Below are 21,371 nucleotides of genomic sequence, written 5' to 3' on the forward strand. Positions count from 1 at the left end.
TGTGATTTTATTTCAGATTTTCAGCAGCTGCAGTTCTTATGTTTTTGATTACTGTTCATTTGCAGTGCTTAGTATGTTTGAAAAACTCAATCAGCTTGATAAAGTGTTCCTGGCTCTGCTAAGAATCCTGTTTAATCAAGTTGAGTTTATCTGAAACTATTGAATATGTATAGCAGTATTGGGTAAGTGCTGGAGCATGATTGGAATGCTACATAAAATAAATCTGTCCATGATCTATTTTAAGCTCCCTTTCATGTTTCATTGTTAGTGCCTCCAGAAATCTAGATGAAAAACATGATGATGCTGGAGGAACTCAGCAGGTCAGGCAGCATCCATGGAGAAAAGCAGGCGGTCAACATTTTGCGTCAGGACCCTTCTTCAGGACTGAAGATAGAAAAAGGGGAAGCCCAATATATAGGAGGGAAAAGCAGAGCAGTGATAGGTGGACAAAAGAGGGGAGGTGGGGTGGGCACAATGTGGTAATAGGTAGATGCAGGTAAGAGATAGTGATAGGCAGGTGTGGGGGAGGAGGGGAGAGCAGATCCACCAGGGGATGGGTCAAAGGTAAGGAGAAAGGGGAAGAAAGGTAGGGAAAAAAAGGCTAGGAAAGGGAAGAAGAGAAGAAGCGTGGTAGGGGGAGGGGGGTGTTTTGTGGCGAAGGGAAGGGGGTGGGGATTACCTAATATGGGAGAATTCAGAGATTTAGCCAACTGAAGGTTTCATAAGACAGGTGTGATTTATCTACTCTATGAGAAATCCATTTGATGGTAGAAGTAGGTGCTGAGGGAGTGCCTCTCTTTTGCATGATTTTTGGTGATAGACCCATTTGCCTCTCCCTAAAGAAAGAAAGATTTGCATACACTGTACAAGAGGGACACCTAAACTGGAGGGGCACCTACATCCTTACAGGGAGGTTTGCTGTGCTGCTTAGAAGAGTTTAAATGAGTGTGGCAGGGGTTGATGTGGTGGCAACCGGAGCAGTAGGTCAGCAGGAGGTGTGATTGAGGAGAACGTAGAAGTTAAGTCAAGTCGGTTGAATAGCAAAAACAGGCAGGGGCCAGGATAATGAACATCAGCTATAAAGAGAGGCTGGACAAACTTGGATTGTTTTCACTGATTGTTTTCAACGTTGAAGGCTGAGGGGCAACTTGATAAAAGTATATAAAATTACAAGAGGCATCAATAGGGCAGATAGTCAGAGTATTTTAAGTGGAAATTCAAATACTAGAGGGCATGTTTAGGGTGAGAGGGGGAACGTTTAAAGGAGACTTGCGAAGCAATTTTTTTTACACAGATACTGTAAGTGGTAGGAGCCTGGCATGTGCTGCCAGAGGATGTGGTAGAAGTAGATAAAGAGCCATTTAGAGAGACACATGAACAGGCAGGGAATAGAGGGAGGTGGACCACGTGCACACAGATAGGATTAATTTAATTTGGCATCATGGTCCATGAAGACACGCTAAGCTGAAGGGCCTGTTCGTGTGTTGTACTTTTCTATGTTCTATTTATAAAGAGCCTTAATTTGGCCCATGGATTCTGAAGTCCTCTTTGACCTCTTTGAAGTCACTCCTATGATGTAGGAAACAGCAATTTGTTTGCAGCATGTCCCAGTAATGTGGTGATGAACCCGATAATTTGCCTTAGTGATTATGGTTAGGGAAGGGAAGGTGAAGATATATATTAAAGTAGATGCTGGGGATAATGCCCTGATTTTTTTTTAAGTGGTATCAATTATATAAGGAACCAAAACTTTAGTTGGCCATTATCCCTTGAGCCTGCTCCACCATTCAATAAGATTGCGACTGATCCTGTACCTCAAGTCAATTGATTTCAGCGGTGAATATACTTAATAACCAAACATCCACAGCCCTCTGGGGTAGAAGATCACCTAAATTTCCAGCTCTTTGAGTAAATATTTTTTCTCCTCATCTCAGTCCTAACTGTTCAATACTTTATCCCGAGACCATGCCCTTCTAGTTTTAGACTTTCCAATCTATGGAGTAGCTTCTCAGCACCTCTCCTATGCATAACTCTCAGAATTTTACATGGTTCAATGAGATCATCTCTCATTCTTCTAAACTCAGAAGAATACCTTCCCAAAGAATGTATTATGTAATAATGTACTGATTTAATAATGATGTACAATTGTTTCATTGCAGCCTTACAGGCATAATAATGATTAACAAATATATCTTTACACCTGTTAAAGCTAAGAATATTTAGCAAAATACGCAGGAAAAGTTTGGGAATATGTTCCATGGCACCAACATTACATTATCAGATAAAACCCACACAATTATTTTCTGGTACCATAATAAGATTCTCCAGTTATGGAATGCAAATATTTTGACAAATCCCATTAGATAAAGTGGCACATGACAGGTTTACATGCACTAGAACCAAAGGGCAGGTGGCCGTATGGTTTGAAATGTGGATGGGTTAGAAAGCAAAGGGTGGAAGCAAAATAAAGATTATTGTGGTGAACCATGGAGTTAGCTGTGCTTCACGAAGGTTGTGTTGGCTGTAGTGTGCAGTATATAGCGTGATCTCTGATATTGTATGCTGTACACGGGACCAATTTGATCTGTTTTTTGGTGAAGGATGGTTAGAGGATGGAAGATATTGGGAAGATTTGGGGATTGTGAGATGGAAGAGGCAAATTGTAAAGAGAGGAGGAAGGGATAGGAAGAACAGGGCAGGGAGATTCAGAAGAAGAATGAGGCCAAGGAGGTGAAAACTAATATTTTGGATTTGGATTAAATTCGGCAAATACCTCAGTGAATTTAATCCAAACAGAATATGATTTTAACTCTGAGCCATCTGCAATCTTTGGCTTCTGATGCATTTTATATTACTTTCCCTGTTTGAAATCACTTAATTATTTTTTTTCCAATAAGGGTTGGATACTAATGATGATTTCTGTGCTGCCACCTCCTCGGCTGAGTCGAAGGATAACTCCTGGTGCATTGGACTGTCCTGTGGCGTTATTGTTTCCAGTCTGTAGTATTCTGGTAAGATGACAGGACCATTTACAAGCATGGAAAATTCTGACACAACTTTATCATTTTTTTGAGGGGGGTGGGGGGAAGCAGAGCAGTGTGAGGGCAACTATAATTTTGGTCAATTGTATACACTTAGTACTTGCAGCACGGAGGGTAGGGCACAACAAATTCTTATCCAGTTTTTAAGGATGCTAAGAGTTTCTGCCTCCACCATCTTCCAGGAAGCGGGTCTCAGACCCTAATGCCCTTTAGGTGAAAACATTTCCTCAGAACCTTCCTCTATTCCTTCCAATTACTTTAAACCTATTTCTCCTGGTTATTGATTTCTGTGCTAAGGAAAGTAGGTCCTTCTTATCCACTTTATCTTGGCTCCCCCTAATTTTAAATACAATTGAATTCCCTCGGAAGAGAAGAATAGTTGTCACAAGAGAAATGTGTAGCCTTTCAATTCAATTTACAGAGATTGATTTTTTTGGTGACTGCAAGTGATGGTTTTGGTAAACTGAGTTTCTCAGAAATTAAAATTCATTTTAAGGATCTATTGAGATGTTTGTTTCAAAAATAAATTATCTATTTTAAGGTATCAAGAAAGTAATTGCAGCTCCATTTAACTATTGCAATCAGCATCAATTTTTATGATTAGCCTATACATAAACTCTTTGTTGAGCTAATCCCCTTCTTTCCATTTTGGGTTATGATAGTAGTGATTACCTCTATGCAATATTAAAATATCAGGATTCATTGTTTGCACATTTTTAACCCCTTTCACATTTGATTTGAGGTGGAAAACTGATCACAAAATATGATCAGCACTCCTATGTGCACAAGTGAGATTGAATCACTGATTGCTGCGACCCTGACAGATTCACACATGGAGGCTGCTGGATGAGCAGCATTCATATCAGTTTGGACACAATGCACAGTAAGTGTCACTGCTGTGAAATTGGAGCAGCACACTGGAGGAATTACATTTGTCAGGACTTCAAGAGCAGGTATTAACAGAAGGGTGAAAGCATGTTTGAGTTTAAGCTAGAGTCTGTTCTTTCCTGAGCCACTGTTGATTCTGTGACTGAGGTAAGCTATTGCATTTTCACTGAAGGACCAGATGCCTGCCTGGTCTTATAGTCTTTCTTCTTTCATTTAGGTGTAGGGTTTTGAGGGAACTAGTTCCAAGAAAAATTCTCTCAGATTCCCACCTCTGCAGCTGGTGGAAATGCAGTATGCCTACAACCATCTCCAAGGTGCCACTCATGGTTTGAGGATTACGTTGACTTGAAATGGCAATCCCACTTTCAGTACTACTGCCGTTATAGAAGATCATTAACATTAGCTCCCACATCTTGAGAAACTCTTGAGGTTGTACATGTTAAAAAAAAATGCTCCTATGCAGCCTTGCAAGAAATTGGCATGGGTCCAATTTTGCATCATCATGTTGGGGTAGGTTTCCAGCCACTACACAATCTCTAGCTCCCAATGTTTAACTTTCCTTATTGTTTCTTATATTACATCTCAAGCCGAAAATTATTGAGCTGTAAGCCTTTCTGATTGAAATTAACTCGCACTATAAACACAAGTGTACGGTTCCTGAAGTGTTGTGGTGTTCCAGGGAAAAGGTTGTTTATAAGATGGTTTGAGTGTGATGTGAGTACATCATTTGTGGGGAAAAGAAGCTTCATATACCACAAATCAGTAATATATATGAGTTATCTGCTTCATGCATACTCCAACTACTTCTCCAAAACAAAATATGTCCAAAAACAGGAATAGAGAGACAAAAAATTTCTGGAAATACTCGGTAGGTCAGGCAGCATCTGTGCAGAGGGAAACAAAATTACATTTCAGGTCAGTGACCTTTTAGAGAAGCAGATGAATAAAATCAGTTGTTGTTAGTTTACTACCTTAAATTCTAATTATATCTCACTCAGAGGGAGATAGAATTAATCCCAGCATTTTGTTTTTTTTTCCCAAGTTTCCAGATTCAGATTTATTTTCAAATATAGGAACAGGGATTGGCCGTACAGTGGCACATACCTATTCATATATTCAATGATATTATGTCTGATCTGTGACCTAACTCCATATTCATATCCTTTCCCTATATCACGGTTTAAAAAAATCTATCAATTGTGGATTTAAAATTAATGCAGTATTTATTGACTTTAAAACAAGGAATTCCGGACTTCCACTAACCTTTACTCTGCTTTTACTTTCCTAGCACCTGTGAGAAAACTAGGACACAATTCATTTGAATGGCTGAAAGCAAGCAATTCTGTGTGGTACTTCGGTTGATACCAACATGACACATCCCGTTAAGACTGTTAGAAGAAAGTAAGTCTCTGTGCATTTCTATAGAGACTTTCACAACCTGATGATGTTCCAAGGTACCTTACAATCAATGAGGTAATTTTTGAAATGTTCTCACTGCTCAACAGATGAAAATAGGGAGCCAATTTTTGGGCACAGCAAGATCCACAGATGCTAATGTGATAATTATCAGGTAATTTGTCTGTCAAATGATTTTGACCGAAGGGAAGATTTTGGCTAGGACCACTGCCGTGCTCTTTGAAGTAGTGTTATGGCATTATTTACAGGAAGAAAATGGTAGAATCTTTAAACTAATGTTATGTCTCTGTCTTCACAGTCAAGGCAGAAGTAAAATTCCAGAAATAGTAGAAGGCCAAGAGAGCAGGAAATTTAAATAAATTTGTTTTAGTAAAAGTACTGGAGAAATTATTGGGATAAAACTGTCAAATTTCCTGCCTCTGATGGGTACATCCTTGCATTTGATAAGATGTGGCTACTGAGATAGTGACTGCACTACTTTGTCTTCCAGAATTCCACAGATTTGAGAATGAAAGTAGTAAATTGAACCTTGCTATTTCAGGAAAAAAAGGAGAGAGAAAACAGGGAATGGGAACTATAACTAACATCAGCAATATGGAAATTGTTGGAATCTGGTATCAGCAATGTGATAACAAGGTAAGTGGTATTATCACAATATGATTGTAAAGCGAAAGAGTGGTTCCATGACAGGGAAATTATGGTTTTAAAAAAGTTTAAAAACCTGAATTTCTAACAAGCTGGATAGATGAGGGATGTCATCTAGTTTGATTTTAAAGGAACATCCAATATGTTGGCACCTAATGGATTGTTACACAAGATTAAGATTTATTAGATCGGGACTAAGATACAAAGATGGATGGACAGTAGATGGTTAGGGAGTAGAAATAAATGCAGGCTGTAACCAACAGAGTATTGCTTGGGCTTCAGCTATGTACAATTTATATCAATGACTTAGATTACTGTTAGTCCCTTCATCTATCTAAGTTGGCTAATGATATAAAGATAGGTGGGAATGTAACCTGTGAGGAGCGTGCAAAGAGACAATGGAGAAAAAGTGAATGGAAAAATGTTGTCAGATGGAACACAGTGTAGAGAAACTTGTGGAGAAAAATAAAAAAGTAGTTTTTAAATGACAAGAGGCTGTGAGATATTGGCACTCAGAGGGATCTGGGTGTCCTTGTACACAAATCATTGCAATTTGAAAAGCAAATGATTTGTGAGCCTTTACTGTAATATTCCAATTTGTACTAAAGTCTTACTAAATCTGTACGGTATTTTGGTGCAACCATGTGCAGTTTTAGTCTCCTTAACCATTAAAGGATGTATTCATCTAGAAAGAGTGCAAAGAAACTTGAGAGCATAGTCAAGGCAGTGTGTTTTTGTTTGGAATTAAGGAGGTTAGGATACTAGTTGTGCTGAGGTCAAAGATTAGCAATGAAATTATTAAATGGAGAAGCAAATTTGAAAGATCTGGGGGGGCTTTCTCCTCATATTTCTCAAGTTCCACTCCCAAAGAAGGAATGTAGCCTCAGTTCAAAGATTCATCCAAAAGATGGAAGCACCAATAGTGTAACCCCAGAATGTCAGTCTGGTTTCTTATGCTCCAGTCACTGGAGTGAGACTGGAATCTATAACCTTCTTGTCGAGAAAGAAATGCAATACCCAACAATCTACCACTTAATCTACTGAAAATGTGCAAATGGCTTGCAGTGAATCTGTTGTATGTTTTAAGATTTCAGAGGAGAACTGTAAATGATTTATATAATCTTTTAAGGTGAAACTTCTGGATATAAAAATAACCATCAAGCTATAGTATCCAATCCTGGGGGAAATGGTAGTGGTCTGAGAGCACCAGAATCATTGTATTTCTAAAATGCTTCTGCCAACACTTATCGCCTGAAGTCCATGGTCAGATTTTGATCTCTTTCTAACAAGATTGAATTGATACATTGTTGACTGCTTTTCTTATGTGGAACAGACTCTCAGCAAAAGATCTGACAACAATTGAAAAACTGTCATTTTTATTTACTGACATGCAAAATACAGTCCATGCAACTGCTGATTTGAAAAATCCATCATTAGTAACAGATGGAGCCAATACTGCTCTCTGTCAACTTTCAATAAATGTCCCAAAATGCTTTACAGTGTAAGAATATTAAGAAATTTAGTAAAATCCGGATAAACTTGTATAAAAAAAAGATACTGATACGTTTCAAGGCGACATGCTGTTTCTTATGCAAAGTAGTCTGTCTTGTAAAAATTTCTCAACAGTACAACAGCTTTGAAGAATGCAGGCCTTGTGGTTACACATGCAAAACATTTCCTCTCATTCATTTTAAAAGTCACTGTGACGTGCTCTACGTTAGAATTTGCACTAAGTAAATGGTTACTAAAGTATTAGGGTCCAACAGTTCGGGAAGACTCGTAGTCAGACAGACATTTTGGAGGAATTGCTTTTCCATTGTAGTAGTCCACCACTTGGTTAGGGACCTCAGCGAGGACACTCTTTGCAAGAGCAGCAGGGGATGCCTGTAAAAGAAACAGATTATAACTCTGTACTATCTAGGAATAAAAACAGACTATTTATTTAACAACAGAAAGACTTGCATTTTATAGTGTAAAAAAATAAGCAACTGCAGGAAAACAGCAGGTCAGGAAACATCTGTGGAGGCAAAGGGATAGTCGACGTTTTGGGTCTCGACCCTGCCTCAGGACTGAGGGTGTATAGGGCAAATAGCCAGTATAAAAAGAGGGGGAGGGGTGAGTCGGTAGCTGGCAAGCAATAGGTGGATCCAGGTGAGGAGAGAAGGGTGGAGATAACGCCAGAGACTGGGAGGTGATGTGGAGACAACAAAGGGCTGCAGATGATGGAATCATAAGAAAGGAGGGTGATGAGGAACCAGATAAGGGAGGGATGATGGGAACAGTAGTGGGGGGCAGGGTGTCAGGGGTCCCAACGGGTAGAGATTGTGGGTGAGAGGCAGATGGAGCAAGGTGGAGGAGTGGAAAGAAACTGGGGAACAGGGGCTGGGGGTTTGGAAAGAAGGTAGTGTGCGAGAAGGCCTGGGTGAAACAGAAGGAAAGAGAAGGGAATGGAGGTAAAATTAGAGAATTCAATGTTCATGCTGTTGGGTTGTAGACTACCCAACAAAAAAGGATGGGAGGTGCAGTTTCCCTAGCTTAGTTCCCTAGACTTCACCCTGACAGTGGAGATGGCTGAGGACAGACAGGTTAGTGAGAGGTTGGGGAGGGGAATTCAAGAAGGCTGTTGCAGACATCACGCAGCTGTTTGGCAAAGTGGTCGCCTAGTCTGCGCTTGATTTCGCCGATGGAGAGGAGGCCTCATCGAGAGCACTGAATGCAATAGGCAAGGTTGGAGGAGGTGCGTGTGAATCTGTGCCTCACCTGGAAGGGCTGTTTGGGTCCCTGGGTGGTGGTGAGGGAGGAGGTGTAGGGACAGGTTTGCACCACCTAGGGTTACAGGGGGAAAGTGCCAGGGGAGGGGGGGGGATGAACGAACCAGGGAGTCACACAGAGAGTGGTCCCTAAGGAAAACAGAAAGGGGTGGGATTATGTTGCAGACCACTTTCTCTCCCCACTCCTTTCTGCAGGGACCATTTTCTCCCCATAACTCCCTGACTCACCTGTACCTCCCTGTCCCCCGGCACTTTCCCCTGCAACCCTAGGTGGTGCAAACCTGTCCCTACAGCTCCTCCCTCACCACCATCCAGGGACCCAAACAGCCCTTCCAGGTGAGGCACAGATTCACACGCACCTCCTCCAACCTTGCCTATTGCATTCAGTGCTCTCTATGAGGCCTCTTCTACATTGGCGCGATCAAGCACAGTCCAGCAACCGCTTTGCCGAGCAGCTGCGCTCTGTCCGCAATAGCCATCTTGAATTCCCAGTTGCAAGCAATTTGAACTGCCCTTGGCCTCCTTCCCAGACAGGATGAGGCCAACCATAAACTAGAGGAACTGCACCTCATATCCTGCCCATGTAGTCTCCCAACTAAATGGCATGAACATTGAAATCACTAATTTCAGGTAACCTGCAACCCCTCTGTTCCTTTCCTTCTGATTCACTCAGGCTCCTTTCACTCACACATCCTTCTTTCCAATCATACCCCCGTTACCCAGTTTCTTTCCCCTTCCCCATCTGTCTGTTACGCACTCACTCTACCCACTGGGTCCCCCTAATGTTCCCATCTGCCCACTATCCCTCCCTTATCTGGTTCCATTTATCACCTTCCTTTCTTATCAGATTCCATCATCTGCAGCTCTCTGTTGTCTCCACTTGTCACCTCCCAGCCTCTGTCACTGTCTCCACCCGTCCCTCCCACCTGGTTCCACCTATCAGTTGCCGGCTCCTGCCTCAGCCCTCCGCTCACCTCTTTATACTGGCTGTCTCTTCTTTACACCCTCGGTCCTGATGCAGAGTCTTGACCCAAAATGTTAACTATCCATTCATAGATGTTAATTGACCTGCTGAATTCCTCGAGCAGCTTGTTTTTTGCTCCATATTCCAGCATCTGTAGTCTCTTGTGTCTCTTGCATTTTAGTGCTTTACATCAACTCAAGACATTCCAAATTACAGCCAATCAAATACTTTCAGAAGTACTAATAATCTGTATTATCAAGTAGAAGATGTGGACACCACGTTAGCACAATGCAAACTCCCACAAGCAATAATAATCTAGGTCTTTTTGTTTCAGAAATGTAGTTAAGTGTTGAACATTAGGTAAAAAAGCTCACCTGCACTTCTTCAAAACTGGAATTTTTTTATATTCTGCCAAGAGAGTAGATGGGTCTTTTTTTTAGCAAAGAGGTACCAATTCCAATAGTACACCACTGGAGTACTGGCCTACATTTGTGTGTTCAAATCACAGGATTGGGACTTCAATCCAGAACCTCTGTGTTAATGGTAACTCTGCTGCTAATTGGACCACAGCTGACAAAGAGTTGGGACTTGTTTATATAAAAGATGGGAGGCATAGTTTCAAAATGAAATAATGCCTTGCCTCTGCTCTCATTGTTTATTTAATGCATCAAATCCATTTTATATTTGGTTAAGGAAATTTTAGATATGGCAAAGAATTGTGTAGCTGATATTAATCTGTGGGTCTTTAGCTTCAGCTTTTACTCATTGATCCAACTTGCATTCAGTCCAAATGAATGACATTTCTGAAATTTACATGGATCAACTTTCTGAGCTACCAGCCTGAAATTAAAATCACTTTTGATTGTTTAAGGTTGACATCCAGCACTGAAGATGATGGTAATCCCTATGAGTAAAGGCCTTAGTTCAAACTAATTCCCTGGAGCCTCTCAGAACTGAACAAGATGCTAATGATAACTGAATATTCATTCTCTCAACAACCACCTCTTTCCTGTTAAAATAGAAATGGTTTGCATTTGGATTTTTATTCCAAAAAGGATGTTTCTTGAATAGCTTCAGCATGAATGATAGAAAAATAGGGGGCTATTTTAGGGAGGGAAGGGTTAGATAGATCTTAGATCAGCATAAGATGTTGGCACAACAATGTGGGCTGAAGGGCCTGTACTGTGCTGTAGTGTTCTATGTTCTATGTTATTTAAAGGAGTGAGGTTCTTTATAATTTCCTCTTCAAGAACACTTAGTTTTAGTCTGTACAGTTTTTCAGAAATAATGAAAAAAAGATTAACACTTTCTATGGTGTCCTTTACATTTATTTCAGGATAACCCAATGTGTTCTAAGCTAGTGAAGTATTTTTAAATGTAGTCATTCTTGCACTGTAGGAAACACAGCAGCCAAACTGTACACAGCCAATTCCCCAAAATAGCAATGTGACAATGGCCAGGTAATTGATTCTTGAAGAAGATTGAGGGATAAATATGAACGGACACCAGGGATAACTTGCCTGCTGTTCCTCAAAATATAAAATCTTCTACATCCACTTCAGAGAGCAAACAGGGCCTAGGTATAATGCCTAATCTGGAAGATGACACCTCCAAAAGTGCAGAACTTGGAATGTTGGTCTAAGTCTTTGTGCTAAAGACTCTGGAATGGAATTTGAACTTGGTGAATATCTAAGTCATAATGTCTATGTTCATTTTTTGATTAAACAAGGGGTGGCTATAACTAAGACATTTTTCTCACAACTCAATGTTGTTTTGTGTAGCAATTCATTGATCAGAATTCCCAGTTTGCCACTATTCCTGTGACATACAGTCTATGATATGTCAGTATGTTTGTTGCCATGTATCATTGTCAACCACGAATGCCCTCAACAAAGTGGTCAGAAAAGGAATGGGGGGGGGGGGGAAGGGGGGAGATTTCTTTCTCTTCCTACAGGAGAGTTGGCAAAATACGGAGTCTTTTCAGTAAGACTGTATGTACTGTTACTGATTTATATCTTCTGGAGTTAATCTAAATTTCCCAGATGCCTTGGTGGGAATTGTACTCAACATATCATTAGTTTAGGCATCAGGATTACAAATACAATAACTTAACTATAATGTACCATTTCCCCCAAGAATTGCACCATTGGTCTCATGACAGAGGGAAGGCCTAAGGAAAAACCCAATTGAAATTCCTTCTATCTTATATCTAGTAGCTTCCAACAGGGCATCTAGAGCTTCCTTAAAGCAGCAATCAATTTCTTTTGTAAATGAGCACCCTTCCCGTGTAAAGATTTGTGACCTTTTTATAGGATTCCTCATATCACACACACACACACACACAAAAACACAAAATACTGTTGATAGGAAACATTCTGAAGGGCCAGCTCTCTCCCCTATCTTCACCACCAATCATTCCTCTTCTCAAGGCACTTCCCAAACAACAACAGGAGATACAACATTGCTCTTTTCCCTTCTCACACATCCAAGCACTCCTTCCAGGTGAAGCAGCAATGTATTGCACTGTATTGTACATTTGCACTGTATTGTGCTCATAATTTTGCATTGGAGAAACTAAATACAGATAAGGTTTGCTTTTCAGAATACCTCCATTCTGCCTGCAAGGGTGACCCTGAGTTTAAAGTAGCGTGTCACTTTATTTTTCCATCCCACTCCCATTCTGATCTCTTTGTCCTTGGCCTCTTACACTGCTCCATTGAAGCCCAATAAAAGCTGGAGGGAAAGCATCTCATCTTCTGTCTGAGCACATTGCTGTACTTGGGACTCATTATTTCAATTCAACAATTTCAGATAATCAGCCTTTCCTGTTTATGTCAGAACTGGCCAAGTTTAATGCAATGTAATCAGCCTATAAGCATTAATTTTGTTTTTCTCTCTTCATCAATGTTGCCCTGTTGAGTCTTTCTAGTGTTCATTTTTTATTTCAGATTACCAGCAATGGCTGTGTTAGATATCTTACAGTTCCAGCAATGTTTTGTTTTCTCTCCTCTGTCCTCAGTGTTCTATTTACACCTCCTCCAGATTGATCAGCAATGATTAACAAGCTTTCACTACTTTCTCTTGGACTGCAATAACAACATATGTGTCATTGGATTCTCTTGGTCTCTGACATTCCCTCTGTTCTCTCCAACCATCTGCCCCTCCCCTCCAAAACAAAACACACACACACAATTCTCTCTATTGGTATTGGTTTATTATTGTCACTTGTACCGAGGTACAGTGAAAAACTTGTCTTGTATACTGTTCTTACAGATCTTACTTACTCACTTTAATGGTTCTGAAAAAAAAATCAACTTGAAATGTTAATCCTGCTTCTGTCTCTACAATTGCTGCCTGACTTGCTGAGTGGCTCCAACATCTTCTGTTTTAATTCCATTATTTGTGGGTTTTATTTGATAAGGACTAGCTGCACAACAGCACTTAAAAGTTTGGGGCCACAATTTAAAGCTGCTGGGAATATCAGGTGTTATATTTGAAAGGTGATCTTTGTTAAAATGCTTTTCTTAAGTAGTTTACATCTCCTTCATTACTTATTACTTCATTACTACAACATAAGAATTAGCTGGAGAACGCTTTATGCCACTTTCTTGCCTTGTTCACATATCCCTTGATTAATGCCCACAGATTTTTCCTGAATACACAGAGCAATCTTAATCCTTATCTTCAATTATTTGTAAATCAATTATAAAGTTAATAAATCGAAACCACCACCAATTTTCCTGCACTATATCACTGTTAATGCCTCATCTGAAATCCACATCACTCTTGCTTCTGTTTTCTGAAGGTTATGATTCAAGAACAACTTCTAAGATCAAAAACCTAAGCTAACATTTCAATGTGATACTGCAGAAGGGTTTTCTGAAGTGGATGTAAAAAGGTTCCATGAAGAGCAGGGGGCTGTCCCCTGAATCCTGGCCAATATTTATCCCCTAATCAATAGCATTAAAGACAGATGATCCAGTCAATATCACAATGGTGCTTGTAGGAGCCTTACTCTGTGTAAATTGGCTGCCATGTGTCATACACTCCAGCAATATCTGCACTGCAGAGATATTTTATTGGCTGTGGAGCACTTTGAGGTTGAATTGAAAATAGCTACAGGAATGCAGAATTTTTTCTCCCTAATGCAAAAACATAACGCAACATTATTTGCTAACACGTGGATGCCTCCCCCAGTTGTGGGGCTCCACTTTTTACTTACATGCTTGAAGTTCCTGAATGGCACAAATTGAACGATGTCTCGTAAAACTGGTTCTCCCTTTGGGGATCGGAGAATGCCATCGTCCCCATCCAGCATCTGCATGTCACTGAAGTCAGCATTCCCAACTCCCACTATGATCACTGACATGGGTAGGTGAGAGGCATGGACAATGGCATCTCTGGTGTCAGCCATGTCTGTAATCACTCCATCTGTCAGTATCAGCAGGATAAAGTATTGCTGTTCAACAAAAGAAACAGATTTAGAATCATAGTCATAGAATGTTACATCACAACCGGAGACCATTCCATCTACCATGCCTGAGCTGTCTCTTGTCCAATTAGTCCCAATGTCACATAAGGATCAATCTACTGTTGAAAGTTTCTAATGAATCTACTCCCACCATCTTTTTAGACAATGTATTCCAGACCTCAACAATTCACAGCATTAAAAAAAATTGATTCTCTGTTGCAACATTTTATGTAGAAATTAATGTGTTTCTTATTCACTAAAATCATCCAGCTGTTTGTAAAGAAAATGAATGATATTTCCCTTTTGCTCAACACCCAGGGAAATCTTCCCTTCAATGTACAAGTGATTCCTTCCAAATTCTTTACAGTTCCAGCTGTTCTTTTAAACTGTCAAATTAAGCTAATTTAATATGGGTTGAGAACGTTCCCCTTTATCTGATTGCCAAAACATTATGTATATTTTATAAACTGACATAATTATATGAAGATCAAAAGCACTGCAATAATATTGACCTCAGTTTTAATTCACATATCCATTCCCATCCCCCATTCACCTGGTGGAAAGTGTATTAAGTGAAGAGACAGGGCAGTTAAAATAAGACAAATGGTTTTAATCTGCTTCTGTCCCACCTTTTTTTTGATGATAGGATCTGCTTGCCTAACACAGGATAGTTGCCTTGGATGGACTGTAATGAAAAGTGACAAGACTGACACTTGGGCTTGAGAATTAGACTTGAGTATACTTGATCTAATTAACCAGGCTAGGAATGAATTCTTTTAAGGGACTTTAACGAGGAGATGCCAGAAGGATGTTTTCTCTCACTAGAGAGTCCAGAAAGAGTGATCACAATCCTAGAATAAGAGGTTAGACATTTAAGAATGAGATGAGGACAAATTTCTTCACCCAAATGGTTGTAAATCTTTGTAATTCTGCACCTCAGAGGGCCGTGGATGGTTAAACATTGTGGTGATTCACAGCTGAGATTTGTTTGAGCATGTTAGTGCTGAGGGAAAAGCTTAACCATGATCTTACTAAATGACAGAGCAAACACAGAGTCAAATGGACTTGCACTGCTTCTATTTCTTATGTTTTTTTCATGTTCATTGGTTTTATCCTGCATAAATCAAATGAATGGCATCCAATTCACTCCTATTGGAACATTGTGGCTGCAGTGTGTACCACATACAAAATGCCCCACATTAACTTAAGGATTCTGTGAAATCATCTCCCAAACCTGTGATCTCTACCACCTTGGAAATCATGGGCACAATTGGATTGGGAGCACTAACACCCGCAGGTTCCCTCCAGGTCACACACCATCCTGATCTGGAAAATAATATCACTCTTCCTTCACTATTGTTGTGCCTAAATCCCACATCCCCCTACTCAGTGGTGTTACGGAAATACCTTCACCAGGGAGACTGCAGTGGTTCACCTCCGAGGATATTTGAAGATGGGAAATACAGTTCATAATGATAGCTAACTTATTCGCCTGTGGCTAACAAAAGTCTTTGTCAGGACCCCAGCTATCCCTGCCCTTGAGTCTTATAGCAACCTAGGAGAAACCTCATCTGCCCCTGGTGCATATCAATCCTTATGCGTCCCATGACATCTAACACCTCCTCCTCCTCCTCCTTAATACTGACCTGCTCCAGATTATCCACATACCCCTCCCAGAACTCACTAACATATAAGATGTCCTTCTCCTTGGTGAATATAGATGACAAATTAATTTAGGATCTCACCCAGATTGTTGCCTCCACACGTAGATTACCCTTTTGGTCCCTAAGAGGACTCGTTCTTTTCCTGGCTCCCTCTTGCTCCTGATATATTTATAGAATGACCTGGGAATATTACTTGCCAAGGATATTTCATGGCCCCTTTTTGCCCTCCAAATTCCTTTCTTAAGTTTTCTCCTAACACGCTGTTTTCCTCAGGAGACTCCCTTGATCCTAGTTGCCTGCACCTGCCATATGTTTCCTTTTTTTTAAAGATCAGATCAGACCTTCAATACCTTTTTGTCACCTGAGGTTCCCTAACCTTCCCATCTTTGTCTTTCACTCATACCAGAACACACTGGCCCTGAACTCTCACTAACTCTCTTTTAAAAGACTTCCACTTGTCAGCTGTTATTTTACCCACAAACATCTGCTCTCAGTCTACTTTCGCCAGGTCTGCTGTTCCACTATTGAAATGAGCTTTTCCCCAATTCAAGATCCTAACTTGAGGACCAACCTTATCCCTTTCCATAACCATCTTGAAATTTACAGAAGTATTGCCCAACTGGCACTTTCATCACCTGCCAGTTTCATTTGCTAAGATAGATATTGTCCCGTCTCCAGTAGAACATAGATAGCAGAATAGGCAAAAAAGTAACAAGTGAAATATAACACAGAGAAATGCAAAGTAATGTATTTTTGCAGAGAGAATGAAGAGTAACAAAATAAGTTTCATGGTACAGTTCTGAAAAGAGTGTAAGAACAGAGAGACCTGGTGTACATGCGCATAAATCTGTGCAGGAACAGGGGACTCAGCTGTACGGCACATGAATCCTTGAGAGGGCATTTGGAGAGAGTGGTTTATAAAGCATGTGGGATCCTGCAGGGAAAATGTTGGGTACTCTTAGGGAAGGTTGCTTTTTGTAGTGAACAAAATAATTTATGAGTTAGGAGCAGGAGTGGACCACTCAGCCTATTGAGCTTGCTCTACCTTTTAATGTTCATGGCTGATCTGATTGTAATCACAACTCTACATTCTCATCTACTGTAACCATTTGGGACCTTATTCCATCCATGATGATCACTCACTGTTGCCTCTTTTGTGTGCATTTCCTCTGAGGCAGAGCTGGCCACCTTCTGGATAATTGGAGCAATGTTTGTTGGTCCATAAAGCTGGATTTTTGGAAGGCACTTCTGATAGGCTTCAACAACTCCCTGTATACCTTGGAAAAAATATAATTATGAAAAATAATGAGCATCTAGCAAAGCTATTTATTGCATCAGGTCATTGCAAGAACTAGCAAAGCTACGAAAGACGTTTCTGAGTAATGAGAAGATTCTCCTGTTGGGATTTACCTGCGCATTCTGGATTGTCCTCATTAAAGTTGATTGCAAAGTCATGGGAGACCTGGAAGCCATTAATTGAGAGGAAAAACAAAATGTAAGAATGTTGCTGAATAAAATTTAAATTATTGTGAAATATTTCATATTAAATCTTTACTAGCTGCTACACATTTTGATCGAAAAATGTATTCTCCAGCACCTCTTCAAACACGTCTTCAACTGCCTAGGACAAGAGCATTAGCTGCATTGGAGCACCATTGCTTGCAAGTGCACCTCCAAATTGCACATCATTACTGACCTGAACATATCACTGTCAGATTACTAGAAAACTCCCTTTACTGTGCCAGCCAATTTTATCCCTCAATCCATTATCACTGTAAAATTGGAAGTGCTATATTTTGTTAAGCCAGGGCTACATCTGCTCTCTTGGTTGTAGGTAAAAGATCCCAAGGTACAATTTTAAATAAAGGTAGAGACATTTTCACTGATGTCATATATAATAGTTGATTCTCACTAAATTATTAAAACAAATTATCTGGTTATTACCACATTGTTATTTGTGGGGTGTTGCTATGTACAAATTGGTTGCTATATTTCCTAGCGTAAAAGTACTTCATAGGATATGAAGGCCTTCGGGATGTCTTGAAGCCATGAAAGCCATTGTGAAAATGCAATTCATCCTTTTCTCGTTCACCATTAATGACTTTTTGTAGTGCCACCAGAAAATAAAATCTTATTGTATCCTGGTAGATCTCTTATCGTGTATGTTAGTTAGAAACCCAGATAAAAAAAAACAGGGGAAAGTTAAAGGTGAGATATGGATTTACAATATTTTGTTTTGGAACAGAACTTGCAATCAAAATATCTGCAATAGGTCCTTGACTTTTACTCCTTATTGATTTTGATTGCGAGTAGGGAATGAGTTATAAACTCAGCTGGTGCAGTAAGAAGATTACTTAAGAGTGCTTTAATTCCTGGGTTTCGTTAATAAGCTGCTGTTCCACTCCCTGTCTGAAAAAGAATTTGAAGTGGATTCTACTTAAAAATCTAGTGCCTCCTGGATGCCTGCTGGCGTGCAGGAATTGTGCATTGATACTGGGGGTTCAGGAAGGGCCCCACAAGAGTGAAGTCAGCTAAGTGGTTGAATTCAGTTCACAGTTGAAAAAAATAAGTCCTATAGCTTCTGCCTTGGTAACCGTGATTCTCATTCCTAGAGGTTATATAACAGCAAGGTTCACATAAAAGCACAAAAAAAGCTTAGGCCTCCGCAGTCTTCATTTCATTCTCACAACCCTCCATCAGACCTCTGAGGATTATAAACAAACACTTCATTCTGTATCTTTGTTCAGCAGAGATTGCATCTTCCTGTAAATCAGATTTAATTACAATGTTAAGCCCTCCTTATTTTTGCTATAGTGTAGAATTGATGCAATTACCACTTGCAATCATATCTGTCATCTTGAAGAAGATCTGAGCATTTGGATCAAGCCAGAAGATAATACAAATAATTTAAGCAAAATTTAAACAAAAGATTCACACTTATATTTAGCAATCTTATGACTACCCAGGTAGTTGAAATGTAGAAAACGTGCCATAAAATTTGCTCCAACAAACAGCAAGTTGTAATTGTTTAACTGAAATTGGTTGAGGGAAATATATTGACCAGGTTACTGGAGATAACTCCCCTTCTCCAAATTAGTGCCATGGGATATTTTACAATCATCTTCACTAGAAGATGCACTGGCAGCCTGTTCAGTGATTCTCAGTAATTATGAGTCAAAGTTGAGCACCAAAGAGAATTGCATAAGAGGATCAACAGTTCACAGGTTCCCATTACATCTGATAAGCAATGTTGTTATCTAATCAGGGAGATTTCCTTGCAACCAGCCTTATGTCCAGTGGAAAAAATACTTGCCTGGAGATTCATTGCTGGTAAGTTGTGCTAAAAATGCTAAGTCATCACAATTCACTCTATCTTGGAAATTTATTCTAATGATTGGGGATAAATGTATAAGCAGTTAATAGGAGCCTCTGATTTAATTTTTCTGAAACATTAATCACATCTTCACACCATTCAGGCTGGCACAAAGCATTTTGGTAAGAAAAGCATATTCCATAATATAGAATGGTTTGGGGATGATAATAGACCAGAACTAGAGAAACGCAAAGATCTCAAAGGGTTCTTGATGGTACTCACTTTAAAATCAGGTGGTATTCTTGCTCCAAATCCAAAAGCTGGGAACATTTTGTCACTGAAATAACATTAAAAAAACCCATTAACTCTGGTTTTAATAGGAAACACTGCTGGCAACGTCACCAATTTATAATCTTTTTAAAATATGCTGCTGTGCACGGAATGATCTTTTCATGGGGAGGAGAAAGAATGAATAAAGAACTAGTGCATTAATCAGCCCTTTAGACCAGTCAATAGTCAAAGAATCAATATGTCTGAATTGCTTCTTCCTTTAGTGGTATAAGTATCACAAGGTATAATAGCTACCAGAAGTTGTGATTGGAAATCAATCATGAATCACTGCGCCATTCAACATCAATAATCTTGCACCTAATTAATAAATGTTCATCAAAAACAGAATTGACAAGAGACTTGCATTTGTACAACACTTTTACAACCTCACATTGAAAGAGATAGCTTTGTTGTCAATATTGTAATTTTGAAACAGGACAGCCAATTTGTGCACAACAAGTTCTCACAAATAGCAATATGATAATGGCTAGATCAATGTTGTACGTGTTAGTTGAAGGATAAATATCAGCCAGGACACTGGGAGAATTCCCCTGCACTCCTTTCAATAGAGCTACTTAATGACCAATTGAAAGCACCTCTGACAGGTCAGTACTTCCTCAGTATTGCACTGGAATTCAGCACAGATCTTTTATTAGAATTGATATTAGGTTGGGTGATCACTGGAACCATGTTCGAAGGGAGCCTGAGAATTGACTAGCAGATTCACTCTTTTCAGTATTTAAAATATTCAGTAGGAACGTGGATAAAAATGTATCAAAGATAAAGACATGAAATAATGTTGAAAATCATGTCAACAGAATTGTCATTTCCATGGAATACTGGGGGCATAAATTTGGCTTTGTGGCACTTTTTTTTAGTTTAAATGCTTGTAAATGATATCCCAGATGTGGCTGTGCAATAAATTCTCGCCGTCTGCAAGTTCTTCCATGGTCCCATTCCTCCCTATCTCCATAATCTCAAGTGCTTGAGATTGCTGTTCTCTAATTTTGTAAACCATCTTTCAATTTAATTGGTCCTTTTGCATGACTTCAACCTCCAATCACCTAACCTCTGGAATTCCCTATAAACTTCTCTCCATCTTTCTCTTAAGACAGCCCTTCTAAGCTTTCCCTTTGAACAAAGCTTGTGGTCATTTTTGCTTATATCACTTTATGAGTCTCTCGGTTAAATTTTGCTTGACAATTGCAATGTGTTTATGTTCTGTTATGTTGAAATACATTACATAAGTTACTAAGCAAGGACAGCCTTATTTGTTTCTGCCATCCTACTGCATAAAGTTTAGGCATGCAGCCCATGAAGAAAGGAATATAGTTCCCTCCAATTCAGTTTCTCCTTACAGGACAACTACTCCACCCAGGAATCAGTTAGTGAATCTACACTGCACGGTCTCCAAGGCAAACAGTCCCGAAGTAAGGAGAGTGAAACTGCACTTGGTACTCCATATCAAGACTCATCAAAGATCTGTAAATTGCTGCAAAACTTCCTCACAATTGTGTTCCAAACCACTTGTAATAAAGGTCAGCATTCCATTTGTGTTCTCAATTGCTTGCTGTTCTTTATGCTTAGTTTCTGCCTTTCATGAACTTCCACAGAAGATCCCTCCATACACCAACATTTATTAATCTCTGCCTATATAAAAGATATTCTGTTTTCCAATTTTTCTTGGTAGGAAAATTCATTGTGAAAAGTGACATCCAGGCACCAGAATAACATGACATGCATAGCACTCTGCTGAGTGCTCTGTCGCTCAGAAGTAAAGGCTTGCCAGATGCTTTCTCACTGAAGCAACTACTTTAAACCTCAAATCCTTTGTAGAAACTGTAAATGGAGGTGAAATTCCTGTTCAA

General features: G+C 39.7%; 1 protein-coding gene and 1 long non-coding RNA gene across 5 annotated transcripts in view; one reads left to right on the forward strand and one right to left on the reverse strand.

The window, feature by feature from the left end:
* The window catches only part of LOC127570282 (uncharacterized), a 50,835-nt gene extending 33,691 nt beyond the window's left edge, over positions 1 to 17,144 (forward strand). For both annotated transcript variants that reach the window (XR_007956326.1, XR_007956327.1), the window contains 4 exons: positions 2,898 to 3,011; positions 5,218 to 5,330; positions 5,887 to 5,981; positions 17,039 to 17,144. This is a non-coding gene — a long non-coding RNA (uncharacterized LOC127570282). The remainder of the gene's footprint in view (positions 1 to 2,897; positions 3,012 to 5,217; positions 5,331 to 5,886; positions 5,982 to 17,038) is intronic.
* Positions 7,352 to 21,371, reverse strand: part of cpne4b (copine IVb) — a 256,642-nt gene continuing 242,622 nt past the window's right edge. For 2 of the 3 annotated variants that reach the window (XM_052015661.1, XM_052015659.1), the window contains 5 exons: positions 19,456 to 19,510; positions 17,271 to 17,322; positions 17,004 to 17,137; positions 13,948 to 14,184; positions 7,372 to 7,874 (listed from right to left, as the gene is read on the reverse strand). In XM_052015661.1, coding sequence (XP_051871621.1) covers positions 7,743 to 7,874; positions 13,948 to 14,184; positions 17,004 to 17,137; positions 17,271 to 17,322; positions 19,456 to 19,510 — 610 coding nt within the window. In that variant the 3' untranslated portion in view covers positions 7,372 to 7,742. Of the gene's footprint in view, positions 7,875 to 13,947; positions 14,185 to 17,003; positions 17,138 to 17,270; positions 17,323 to 19,455; positions 19,511 to 21,371 lie in introns of all 3 variants that reach the window. The other variant, XM_052015660.1, reaches the window with a different exon arrangement.

Source organism: Pristis pectinata, chromosome 5 (assembly GCF_009764475.1).
Source record: "Pristis pectinata isolate sPriPec2 chromosome 5, sPriPec2.1.pri, whole genome shotgun sequence".
Taxonomy (NCBI): Eukaryota; Metazoa; Chordata; class Chondrichthyes; order Rhinopristiformes; family Pristidae; genus Pristis; species Pristis pectinata.